This window comes from Papio anubis, chromosome 19 (genome assembly GCF_008728515.1).
Source record: "Papio anubis isolate 15944 chromosome 19, Panubis1.0, whole genome shotgun sequence".
In the NCBI taxonomy this organism is placed as follows: Eukaryota; Metazoa; Chordata; class Mammalia; order Primates; family Cercopithecidae; genus Papio; species Papio anubis.
In genome coordinates this window covers 10,167,932-10,180,924 of record NC_044994.1, presented here as the reverse complement: position 1 = coordinate 10,180,924, position 12,993 = coordinate 10,167,932, and the positions used below count along the sequence as shown (strand labels likewise).

At 39.6% G+C, this 12,993-nt stretch overlaps 1 protein-coding gene across 1 annotated transcript in view; it reads right to left on the bottom strand.

Moving 5' to 3' along the window:
• The window catches only part of MYOM1 (myomesin 1), a 145,835-nt gene that overhangs the window by 68,995 nt on the left and 63,847 nt on the right, over positions 1 to 12,993 (bottom strand). Inside the window, 4 exon segments of the mRNA XM_031658726.1 lie at positions 1,925 to 2,049; positions 6,619 to 6,675; positions 9,078 to 9,283; positions 12,330 to 12,471. Of these exon segments, the coding sequence (XP_031514586.1) occupies positions 1,925 to 2,049; positions 6,619 to 6,675; positions 9,078 to 9,283; positions 12,330 to 12,471 (530 nt within the window).

The window sequence follows — 12,993 nt, the reverse complement described above, 5'->3', positions numbered from 1 at the left end:
ATTTTTGCCATCTATTTTCTTTTAAAAAGCTTACAATGCAGCCAGGCGTGGTGGCTCATGCCTGTAATCCCAGCACTTTGGGAGGCTGAGGCAGGAGGATTACTTGAGGTCAGGAGCTCGAGACCACCCTGGCCAACATGGTAAAACCCTGTCTCTACTAAAAATACAAAATTTAGCTGGGCATGGTGGCTCATGCCTGTAATCCCAGCTACTCAGGAGGCTGAAGCAGAATTGCTTAGACTGGGGAGGCGGAGTTTGCAGTGAGCTGAGATTGTGTCACTGCACTCCAGCCTGGGCAACAGAGAGACTCCATCTCAAAAAAAAAAAAAAAAAAAAAGAAAAAAAGGCTTAGAATACTACTCAAGTTATATTATATTTGAAGTTGATATCTAGAAAGTATATAAAAATTTAATATTATTTCTGTAAAACAAGACTCTCTTGGAAGATATCCATATTGCATGTAGAGGAGATAAGGCATCCATTGTCACCATTTTGCTAGGAATAAAAAGGAAGTGAAGAATGCAGCTCAAAGATATTTGCGTATTGTCTTTATGTTGTTACCTAATTTGCGGAAGTTTGCATACACCTATATACCTATGAAACGTATTATCTTGCAATAATTATCAGGGAAGGTGACCTAATAGGTGTTACAAAATCGAATGACCAAAACAGTATTAAGGATGAAAGAGAACGACCTTTAGGAAAATTAATTGAGCACCGTATTTTTATTTTAAAAAATTCTATGATTTTGCTATGAAAGTAAAATGTAAAGTAAATGATACCTTTTCATGCTATCACACAATTTTATTAAAAAAAATTTTAAAGTACAAACACTTGTTTCATTTATTGTTCTAAAAAATGGTGCATCGCTACCAATAAAAATATAAAGCTCTTACATATGGGATAAAATAAACTTATTTTCTTTCATTTTCTCAATTATATCCTAATCAGAACCTTTTTAACAAATAGATTTTGAACCTCGTTTTAAGCAAATTCTCTTTAAATGTCATTTTCCAGTAGCCATGATCCTGTTAGTCAAGGACTTCTTGCCCCTCTAAGACCTGTGCCTTGCCTGGCAGCTCTCCTGTTTCTACACTTGTGGCAGTCAGTTCCCCCAAAATAATGTCCTGTACAGGTCTTGGCTCTTCTCCATTTGTTGGGCATAAATCCTTATCAGAACTCCCCTCAAATACAGATGTGTGGTTGATTCACATACGGTTCTCATTCGTTCCCAGAACTCTCCTCAAATACGGATGCGTGGTTGATTCACATACCGTTCTCATTCGTTCCACCCATTCTGGGCCTTCATTGCATGCTGCCTTCTCTAATGTTCTAATTCCCAACATAATTGTAAGCTATCTGGGGAAAGAACTTGCCAATATTTACTGTTTTGTGATCCCTGACCTCATTCCGCTATCTGTACTCAGAGTGGAGCTAGCCAAGTACAGCAGCGTGAGGTTGCTGTCTTCCACACTCCCAGCCATTTGAGAGTATTGCCCCTTCTCTGTTCCCCGCTCCCTTCTAGCCTCACGATGTTCATGCCCCGCTACAGAAGGAGGAGTGGTAGAGAGATGAAAAGCCATTACCGAGCAAGGGAGACAGGAAGGTCCCTAGAAAACATTGTCATACAGGCAATCTACTATTTCAGGAACATTTCTCTTCTTGTAGGGGCTATGATATTGGGTCTGGATCTCTTAGGAGTCTATGGGTGAGTCTTGGGGATCCATAAACCCCTAGATTTTCAGGCACAGTTCTGTGTTATACACTTCGTTCTATGGAGAAAGTTCACAGTTTATAAAGATCTAGTGAGTTCAGGAAATGTTCCCCTCCTCCCTCATTCCATTGTCCCTGGGAATTTAGCCTCTACTTTTCTAAAGAAATCATTAGGAGGTAGTATGAGGTCATGTTGATTCTAGAATCTTACCTTTTCCACAAAGTACATAATGCCCTCATGACCACGCTGACGAGGGGGCTTCCAGCTGAGCACCACGTAGCTCCGGGTGGCCTCAGTGACAGAGAGGTCTGTCGGGGGGCCAGGCACAATACCCTCTGAAAAACAACAAGGAAACATGAGAAGCACACATTCTGGGTAGCCCAGGATACTCAGAGAGCCACAGATGCTGCTCTCTTTGTGGCTCCATAGTATAAAGAAATACCTTGCCTCTAAAATTCCCCCACAACATCATTCATTCATTCATTCTTCAAATGCCATTGAGCAGTTGTTGTTGTTTTGGTTTTTTTGTGGGGGAAAGGGTCTCACTCTACCACCCACGCTGGCGTGCAGTGGTGCAATTTTGTCTCACTGCTGCCCTGACCTCCTGGGCCCAAGTGATCCTCCCACCTCAGCCTTCCAAATAGCTGGGACCACAGGTGCACACCACCACACCTACATAATTCAATTTTTTTTTTTTTTTTTTTTGTAGAGACGAGGTCTCCCTATGTTGCCCAGGCTGGTCTTGGACTCCTGAGCTGAAGTGATCCTCCTGCCTTGGCCTCCCAAATTGCTGGGATTACAGGCGTGAGCCACAGCGGCCAGCCCCATTGCTCATTTAGAATATAGAGCTAAGGAATCTAGGATACTCTTCTTATCTTTAGTTCTGAGGCCAGGTCAGGAGTGTTAGGGTGAAAGCAAGGACAAACTTTCAGAGGCACCCTGATCCCAGAAGTCCCAGAGCATCTAGAGTTTCGAGCCACGTGAACCCCCAACAAGCAGGATTTACCCTGGCTCAGATATGAAAATAAGTGGGGCATTGAATCCTCTAAGCAGATAGGCAGGAGCCAAGGACCCAGTGGAGCTGAGTTTATAGTTTTAGTAAAGTTTAGGACAGTTTCAGTTTACAGTAACAGTGAAGTTGGCCTTATCAGGCAGGGGGGAAGGAGACTGGAAATACATAGACTCCAGAGGTCAAGAAAAATAATGGGGTACAGAAAAAATATTTAAAGAAATAATGATGAAAAATTTCCAAATCTGATGAAAACTACAAACTCACAGATTAGAGAAACCTGCAAACCCTAAGCACAAGATATATGAAGAAAACTACGCAATGCATATCATAATCAAACGGTAAAAACTAGTGATAAAGAGAATATATTAAAAGCAGATAGAAAAGACACATTATATATTGAGGAACAAAAATAAGAATAAAAGCAATCATTCTTGTAGTGTAGATCTGCATTATGCTGGACAAAGCTCTTAAAGTACCGAGAGAAAAAACTGTCAACCTAGAATTCTATACTTAGTGAAGATATAGTTCAAGAATGAAGGTAAAATAGAGGTTTTTTTTCACATAACAAAGGATAAAATACCAGCACTACAAGAAATGTTCAAGGAAGTGCTTCGGGTGAAAAGAAAATCATATCAAATGGAAATCTGGATTTATACAAAGAAATGAAAAGCAACGGAAATGATAAAAATGTGAGTGAATAAAACCTTTTTTCTTACATTTTATATCTCTGAAAGATAATTGACTACAGTCAAAATAATAATATCATATTACGTAGTTTACAATAAATATGCAAATAAAATGTATGACAATAACAGCACCAAGGATAAGAGTGGGCAATGGAATAATACTGTTGCAGGCCAGGCACGATGGCTCATGCCTGTAATCCAGACACTTTGAGAGGCCAAGGCAAGTGAATTGCTTGAGCTCAGGAGTTTGAGACCAGCCTGGGCAACTTGGTGAAACCCCATCTCTACAAAAAATACAAAAATTAGCCAGGTATGGTGGTATGTACCTACAGCCCCAGCTACTTGGGAGGCTGAGGTGGGAGAATTGCTTGAGCCCAAGAGGTTGAGGCTGCAGTGAGCCATGATCATGCCACTGCACTCCAGCCTGGGCAACAGAGAGAGACCCTGTCTTAAAAAAAAAAAAAAAAAAAGCACTGTTGTAAATTCTTACACTACATGTGAAGTAATGTAATATTACTGGAAGGTAGACTATGAAAAGTCAGGTCAGGACAAAGGAGGTAAAACACGAATATCAGGAATGAGAGAGGTGACACCACTACAAATTCCGCAGATATTAAAAGGATAATAAGAAAATATGAACAACTTTATAAATGAATAAGTTTCTTGAAAGATGAAAACTATTAAATTTTACTCAAGAAAAAGTAAATGACCTGAATAGTCCTAAATTTATTTTAAAAATTGAATTTGCAGTGTAAAAGCTTCCCACAACAAAACAAAACAAACAAACCAAAAAACAAACCTCCAGGCCTAGATGGCTCCACTGGTAAATTATACTAAATGTTTAATAAAAAAAAAAAATAGAAGTCCACACAAGCTCTTTTGAAAAATTAAAATAATGGGAACACTTTCCACTCGTTACCCTAATACCAAAACCAAGCCAAGACTTTCCTAGGAAAAACCACAGACCAATATCTTTTATGAATATAGATACAAGAATTCCTTAAAAAATTTTTAGCAAGTAAACTCCAGCAATGTATAACACAGCATAACATAGTGACATTCAACCCAAGACTGTGAGGTTTAGTTTGCGTCACTTACTTTATTTAGGTTTAATAATCTAAAATTAATCAGTGTAATTCAACATGTTAAGTGGAAAAATAAAAATCATATGATCTTCTCAATAGAAACAGGAAAAGCATTTGACAAAATCCAACACTTTTCCCTAATATAAACTCTCAGAAAACCAGGAGTATAATAAATTTTTCTCAACTGGATAAAGGATATCTATACAAAACCTACACTTAATGTTAGACTTAATGGTGACAGCCTGAATGCTTTCCCCCTGAGATCAGGAAACGGCAAAGATGACCAGTCTACCACTTCTATTCAACATTGTACTAAAGTTTCTAGATGGAGCAATAAGGAAAGAAAAAGAAATAAAAGGTATCCAGATTGAAAAGGAAGACATTAATTTATCTTTATTTACAGATGGCATAATCCTGTAATAGAAAATCCATAATAAATTTTATAAAAAACCCTAACGTTTGTGAGAATTAATAAATTAGTTCAGCAAGGATGCAGGACACAAAATCAATATACAAAAATCAATTGTGTTTCTTTATACTAGCATCAAAAACAAATTAAAGTAAAAAGCAATACCATTTACAGCATCATCAGAAATCTGAAATACTTGAGATTAAATCTATAAAAATGTGCAGGGCCTGCACACTAAAACTCCTAAGGTGAGAAAAATGAAAGCAAAGCTGAATGAATGGAGATACTGGCTATGTTCATAAATCAAAGGACTCAATACTGTTCAGTTGAAATCCCAGCATGTGTTTTGTAGAAGTTCATAAGCTGATTTTAAAATTTATATAGAAAGGTAAAGACAGAATAGCTGAAACAACCTTGGGAGGAAAAAAACCAACATAAGATTAGAGGACTTACAGTGATTTTAAGATGCTAAAATTTATATGTGAAATAAAATGAAACTCAGAAAAGCTGTAGTAATAAAGACAGCATGGTATTGATGGAGGGGAAAGAAAATTGACCAATAGAGATTCCAGAAATTGATCTGCAAATATGTAATAAATTGAATTTGACAATGGTGCCAAGACAAATTCGTTGGGTAAAGAATAATCTTTTCAATAGATATTGCTGAAATAATTTAATAGCCATATGCAAGTATGAATGATAGTAATAACTGAGACCCTTACTTCTTGTAACATAGAAAAAATTAATTTTAAATGCGTCACAAAGTGAAATGTAAAAACGAACGTTATAACATTTCCAGGGGGTAAAAAACAGGAAGAATAACTGGATTTGACAAAGATGCCCAATGTCACAAAAACCGGCAAATTAACACATGAAAAGATGCTCGACATTATGAATAAAATGCAAATCAAAGCCACAAAGAAATACCACTATGAACCCACTAGAACGGCTAAAATTAGAAAGACTGGCCACACTAAGTCCTAGTGACAAGGCGGGAGCAACTGCAACTCTCATGTGGTGCTGGTGAGAATGGAACATGGTACGATCATTTCGGAAAACAGTTGGCAGTTCCTTTAAAAATTAAGCATACACTTACCACATAATACATCCATTCAACTCCTAGGTATTTACGCACGATATAAACGAAAGCATATGTCCACAGAAACAGTTAAGAATGTTCATAGAAGCTTTCAACAGTGAATGGATAAATACATTGGAATGAATTGATACACACACCAATGTAGATAAATCTCAAAATAATTTTGCTGAGTAAAGAAAAACAGACAAAAACGAACACGATTCAATTGATCTACAATTGTGGACAACGTAAACTACAGTGACAGAAAGCAGATCAGTGATGGCTGGAGATGGGGAGACATGAAAGGGAGGAATTACGAAGGGGAAGGGGAAATTTTAGGGGTGATAAGTATGTTCATTATTTTGAAAATGGTGATGGTTTCACGGCTACATACGTGTAAAATTTATCAAATTGTACATGTTACATATTTGCAGTATATTGTATGACAATTACACCTTAATAAAGCTTTGAAAATAAAATGGGATTCTCTGACTTAAGTTACTTACAATCTCTATATATTTTAGAATGTTCTTCCCAAAACATCTTAAGCAATACACACGGCCCCCTCTACAACAAAAGCCAAACTGCTCAGCAAAACATCAGCAATAGTATCTGGGGCAACCAGACTTCTTACCTGAAGGTTCTTCTTCAGTAACAATGATCTGTCCAGTCCAGGGTGCTGAGGGGCGACCTGAACAAAGACAAATAGAAGAATACAAACGTTCACAAGTGTGCAATTTATCAGCTGCACTGATGAGTTGGGGAAGTGGCCAGATTAGTCACAACTGGGGTTGTTACTAGTAGACTTCTGTGTTTTCCCATGAATGGTATCAATCATGTAGAGGGCATTGTGGGAAACACAGCCCCTGTCCTCAAGGTACTCAGAATCTCCTGGAGCCTGGAATCTGCCTGGACTGGCTGAGTGGACGTTTCTGGAACTGTACTGGCACAAGCTAGGTAAGTAACCTGTGTTCATTTAACTGTCCAGTATGAATCTCCTGGAACAGGTAGGCTTGCTCATCCCCCTGAAGAGATAGCATGCGTTTGGGAGAAACATTTCCAGAACAATTGTAAGTCCAGTAGTTATTTATCTGTCATAATAAGATGAAAGAGGAGAGGGAGTGCTGATCCTGCAGTAAAGCTCAGCAAAGCAAATCTTTCCCATTACATTTTGAAAAACATTATCTCCAAAGGAAATCAGTTGAGATCCTGAGCAAGGAAAATGAATGATACGGGTACAAAGTTAAAGAGGAAATTTCACTTGTGTGATCCCATAATCATCAGAAAGAGAGAGTGGTTCTACTCTTGCATTAACCAGGGGACTTTCTGTCAGAGTTTGTGCAAAAACGGAAAGGCGGTGAAGAAGATAACTTATTTTCAATTCAAACAAATCTTATTTTGATTAGAATTGATAAAAGAGGAGAAAATGAATGTATGAGATGGAATTTGCAAGTTCAGAAAAGAGGGCAGGAAGTCAGAGGGTTGGTGAAAAGTGACTGAAGAGCAATCAAGGAGCCTGATGGGACACGGTTGCTGGGGAAATGGTAATATTATTATTATCATTTTGAGATGGAGTCTCGCCGTCGCCCAGGCTGGAGTGCAGTGGCATGACCTTGGCTCACTGCAACCTCTGCCTCCCGGGTTCAAATGATTCTTCTGCCTCAGCCTTCCAAGTAGCTGGGATTACAGGTGCCTGCCACCACGCCTGGATAATTTTTTGTATTTTTAGTAGAGACGGGGTTTCGCCATGTTGGCCAGGCTGGTCACGAACTCCTGACCTCAGGTGATCCACCCACCTCGGCCTCCCAGAGTGCTGAGATTACAGGTGTGAGCCACCACAACCAGTCAGTGACTTTATTTTAATTAGACTTTTATGATGCCACTACATGTACTGAAGGTAAAGAATAACACTGTGAATGTAGCATAGACCAGCAGTCCTCTAGAAAGGTGATTTTGCCCCTCAGGTGATATTTGGTAGTGTCTCCATGACACTGCTGGTATCTAGTGGGTAGAGACAAGGGATGTTGCTCGGCCTCCGGCAATGAACAGGACACCCCCAGCCACCTCCCGCAACGACAAAGAATTACTGGCCTAAAATGCCAGTAGGGCCAAGGTTGAGAAGCCTGGCATAAGACTGAAATGTTACTATCCAACACTTCTCGTAATGTCATTTTACGTTCCCTATTGTTGGAGATGCCATATGGGTTTCCATGAAACAAATATAGGGCATGATTCATGTACCATGGTTTTGACATTAAGACTTGGAGACTAAATTTATTAAAAGATTATTATTATTGTTATTATTGAGACAGCGTCTCACTCTGTTGCCCAGGCTGGAGTGCAATGGTGTGATCACAGCTCACTGCAGCCTTGACCTCCTGGACTCTAGCAATCCTCGCACCTCAGCCTCCTAAGTAGCTGGGACTTACAGGTGTATGCTACCATGCCTGGCTTTTTTTTTTTTTTTTTGTAAAGATGGGGTCTTTCTATGTTGCCAGGGCTGCTCTCAGAACTCCTAGGCTCAAGCAATCCTCCCATCTTTGCCAAGTGCTGGGATTACAGGTGTGAGCCACCACGCCTGGCCTGAAAAGATGATTTTTGACAGTCTAATATGAGAACTCAAACCTAGATTAGACATAATGTTGTCTATCTGTTTTTCCTTTGATATAGAGAGACGTACTGTGCTGAGACATTAGTGCTCTAAGGGAGGACTCCAAGGTAAAGAAATAGACCTAGAGGCAGAAAAAAAAATTATTTTTGGAATGTATAATAATGGGAATAAGAATGTTCTCCAGGCTCTTTGCTTTCATACTTCATTCCACACACAATGCCTGGAACTCAGTTTAACAATATAAATGTTTCTGAATAAAATAAAATAAAATAAAATAAAATAAAATAAAATAAATAGCCAAAACCCTTTAAGAGAATGATTCATAAAGTTTTGGGGGATTTTTCCCCCTCGGATTTTCTGATGAAAAAAAGATTTCTTGTTCTTGTCTCCCTCTAGTGGAAGGGAGAGGAACAACCTTGCAATGAAGCTGATTCTTGCAGTCATTTTAAAAAGGTTTAGGGAAGGTCCTGAAAATGAAGTGCTACTTCTTGTCTAGCTTTCAGCTGGATCCAGAGAGCAATGGGCTCCGGGAAACTCGAGGATGGGAAACCTATCTCTGCTCTTTATTCACAGCCTGGAACCTCGGAAGATATAGGAACGACCTTCGATCAATCCAGTGACAGGAAAACGAGCAAACTTCACAGGTGTGTCATTGCACTGCGACCAGTTATCTGTGCCCACCTCACACCTAAAGGAATGAGCATGATTGACAAAACTAGTAAAAGAAGTATGGCTTAATGAATATCTCCAGAGCTGCAAAATCACCCAGTTGTTTCAGATCTCCCAGTAAAACATCCAAGTCAGGCGTGGCTCGCTAGCTGGTGAACTGCAGGCACCCAGTTTCACTCAAATGCACTGTGTCTTCTTTACCAAGAGGAAAGAAGCCTCAGGTCCTTCCTGAACGCATAAAAGGCAGGCGTCTGAGGGGCCTTGTGTACAAAGCAGAGGGGTTTGGGGGCTGCTGGGCTAAGCAGATAAATATATCCAATCTTAGCACTGGAGAGGACCCCCAAACATCCCCCCGGCGGATGCCTTCAATTCTACCATTAGTGACTTCTCTGTCTTCCTTAGGTATTTCCTTTGAAAAACAGAGATATTATTGAGAAAACTGGCGTCGTAAAAGATAGCTATTTGCACTGTAGTTTGGAGACTAGTTCACCATATTTTCTCACTTGATGGTCATTACATCCTGTATAGAGGGTAAGGAGGTTATTGTGGAGATGTTTGTTTCTTTAACCGAAGAGACTGATGAGAGGTGGGGAGATGCCCAGGCCTGGCAGGGGCAGATTGAGTAGGTACTTGGAAACACTGATTTCTAATTGAGTGCTTTTACAGCAGTTGGTACCTGGGGATGGAGTGGGTCACTCCCAGCAGACAAATGTGACAGCTCATATCATGCTGTTGGCCTGATCAACAAAGCTTTAGGGGCTCAACATGTGACTAAATTTTACAGCATTAGGATTAAGCAACTCTTACCTTTTTTATAGCAGAGTGCTGCACTTTTAGTTCATATCATTTCCCCAACATGGGCTCTATGTCCAAAATGTATAATTCCCAAATGATTCTCAGGGCCCTGGGGGTTGCCAGTGGCAGGACAGAGGCGGCTGGTGTGGGAAGTTTATCTCCCCTCCTCACAATCACCTTCCTCTCTTTGATACAGACAATAGACAATTTCCTTATGTAAAGCGGAATAGACAACTTCCTGACTTTCCTTATGTAAAGTGTTGTCTGTCAAATGTGGCTTCGATCCCTGCCTTCCATCCATTTCCCCTAATCCTCCTTGGTAGAAATTCTGGAGCTGCTAGGATTTTGGGGAGGTGGGGCTGTGGCAGAAGCCGATAGGGCCAGGACAATTCTTCAAACTACACCTGTCTCCAGAGATTCTGCCAGGACTCAGCCTCTTCTCTGTGCAGATACTGTGGTGACCCAGTGACACTAGAGGATCCTTCCTAACCTCATGTGGGCAGAAAGAAAGGCGGAGCTCACTGCTCCTGACACTGTCCGCAGCACGTTGGAGCAGAAAGAACACAAACCTACAGCCAGGCTCACATCTGAATTCTAGTTCTGCTACTTATTACCCGCGTGATCTTAGGCGAGTAAGTGCTTCCTTACTGATATGTGGTCTTGGGCCTCATTTCCTATTTGAAATAAAAGCAACGACCTCACAGGGTGGTTATGGGTTAGTGGTTAATATATGCGAAGTGTTTAGAACAATGCCATGCACACAGTAAATGCCTAATAAATCATAGCCACAAGGTGGGTATTTTCATTACGACTAAGGCCAGAGGAGAACAAAATGTACTGATTGTCCCTGGCCTTTCACTGGTCAAAGTGTAAAAATCCCTTGGAAATGTGCCAAAGACAATAAAGCACAAAAAAGAATATATCTAAACCTTCACAATTCATCACTACTAAATGATGAAATGTTGTGGAAGCATTTTTTCACATGGATGGTTAAATAGTATATAATTTATTAGAAATACTTCTTACAAATAGTTCTGAGCACAATCGCCTGTATTTATGTACTGCGAGGTTCAACGCACCCTTGGTGCAAACTCATTGTGCTAATACGACACAGATTGTCCGTCTCTAGTGATTTCTACAATGAGGTTTCATTACTCAAAAATGAAAAGAGAATTGGAGCAATGATCTGAATAGAAACCAAGTCAGAGAACAATGTTATTTAGGCCAATAATCTAAACTTGCTGTCTGTATTGTCCAAACTCATGTCATAATTAATGTGTAAAGCCCAATTACTATAAATATCAGAGCCTCTAAAGTTTTGGAGAATGTAGACAACAACTTGTAGATAGTGCATAATTTGCTACTATTGATTTTTTGTTGTTACTTCTTTGTATAACTTGGAAACACATCCTGAGGTAGAAATAAGACTTTGGTAGTATTACCAAAGTAAATATTCTTAAATTATCGACATATTAGGAATATAGACATTAACTATGCTGAATTCCAATTATTTCATTTCCAAGGTGGCTTCTATGAGGTCTACAAATTCGTAACATTCTTGCCAAATTAGTGACATAAGCTGGTAGCCAAATTCAAAAAAAATTCATCTTTGGAATTTAGGTAAATAATTAAATCATTTTTGGAACTTTTACCTAAATCCCAAAGAAGAATTTTTTGAATTTGACTACCAGCTCATGTCACTAATTTGGCAAGAATGCTATGAATTTGTAGACCTAATAGAGACCTAACAGAGGCCATCTTAGAAATGAAATATATATATATATATACACACACACACTCCTATTTACCTAAGTTCCAAAGATGAATTTTGCGACACTATGATATGAGCTGTCACATTTGTCTGCTGGGAATGACCCACTCCATCTGCAGGTACTAACTACTGTAAAAGTACTCAATTAGAAATTGGTGTTTCCAAGTACCTACTCAACACACACACACACACACACACACACACACGTACTTATAATGGGTATATATACCCATTTTATATATATACACATATATGTAGGACCATTATATGTATGTGTGTCTATGTATGTGTATGTGTGTGTACATCTACACACACACAGAGAAAGAGAGAGCGAGAGACTGAGACAGAGACAAATAGAGAAAAAGAAAGATGAAGAGAGATATAGAAATAAAAACAGGAAGGCCAGAAAAGAAAATATTTCCCCTAGAAATGATGGGAGAAATCAAGACTGCATCTCTATGACCAAATAACTGTAACTGATATTAGCCTAAGCACTAACTTGTCAATAAAATATCCGAGAATAGGACTCCCTCCATCGACAGCTGGCTGTTTCCAAGAGATGATGATATAATCTTTGTTGGCCTCCAAGCACTTCACATCCAAGGGAGCAGCTGGGGCTCCTTCAATCTCTGCATCAGCATCTGTGGAGAGAGAAGGATCCCATTAACCCTCTCAGACATGCTGTCAGCTCAGCAGGCGGAGGTCTCAGTGCACATGCTTCTTACCACATCATCACAGTGGCTCCATCTTTGGCCCCAACACAGCAAGCATCAAATCTTGCTATTTGTTGACCAACATGTGTGTTTTTCACCTTCGGCAGGAAGAATATTGGGTCAGAAAATAGAAAGTGCTCTGAAAAGAACCCATGACCTTTGTCTCATGGTCCTTCCGGCCCAAAATGTTCCAAAAGAAAATTAATATAGAGATGCTGAAGATTGCATTCAGACAAGTCAGTTGTGCCAGAAAGTCAGTTCTCATGACATTGATTGTGCAATGTTGCTAAGAAAAAACTAAGAAAAGCCCCCAAGAGGGACAAATGCCCCTTCTGGAGGCATCCGCAAGAAAATACGAGTCATAGAGCTTCGCCAGTCCTAGGCAAGACACTACCATTTTGAAAGAGAAAACATTTGTTTTAATCAAATGATTGTCACCAAACTGAAGAC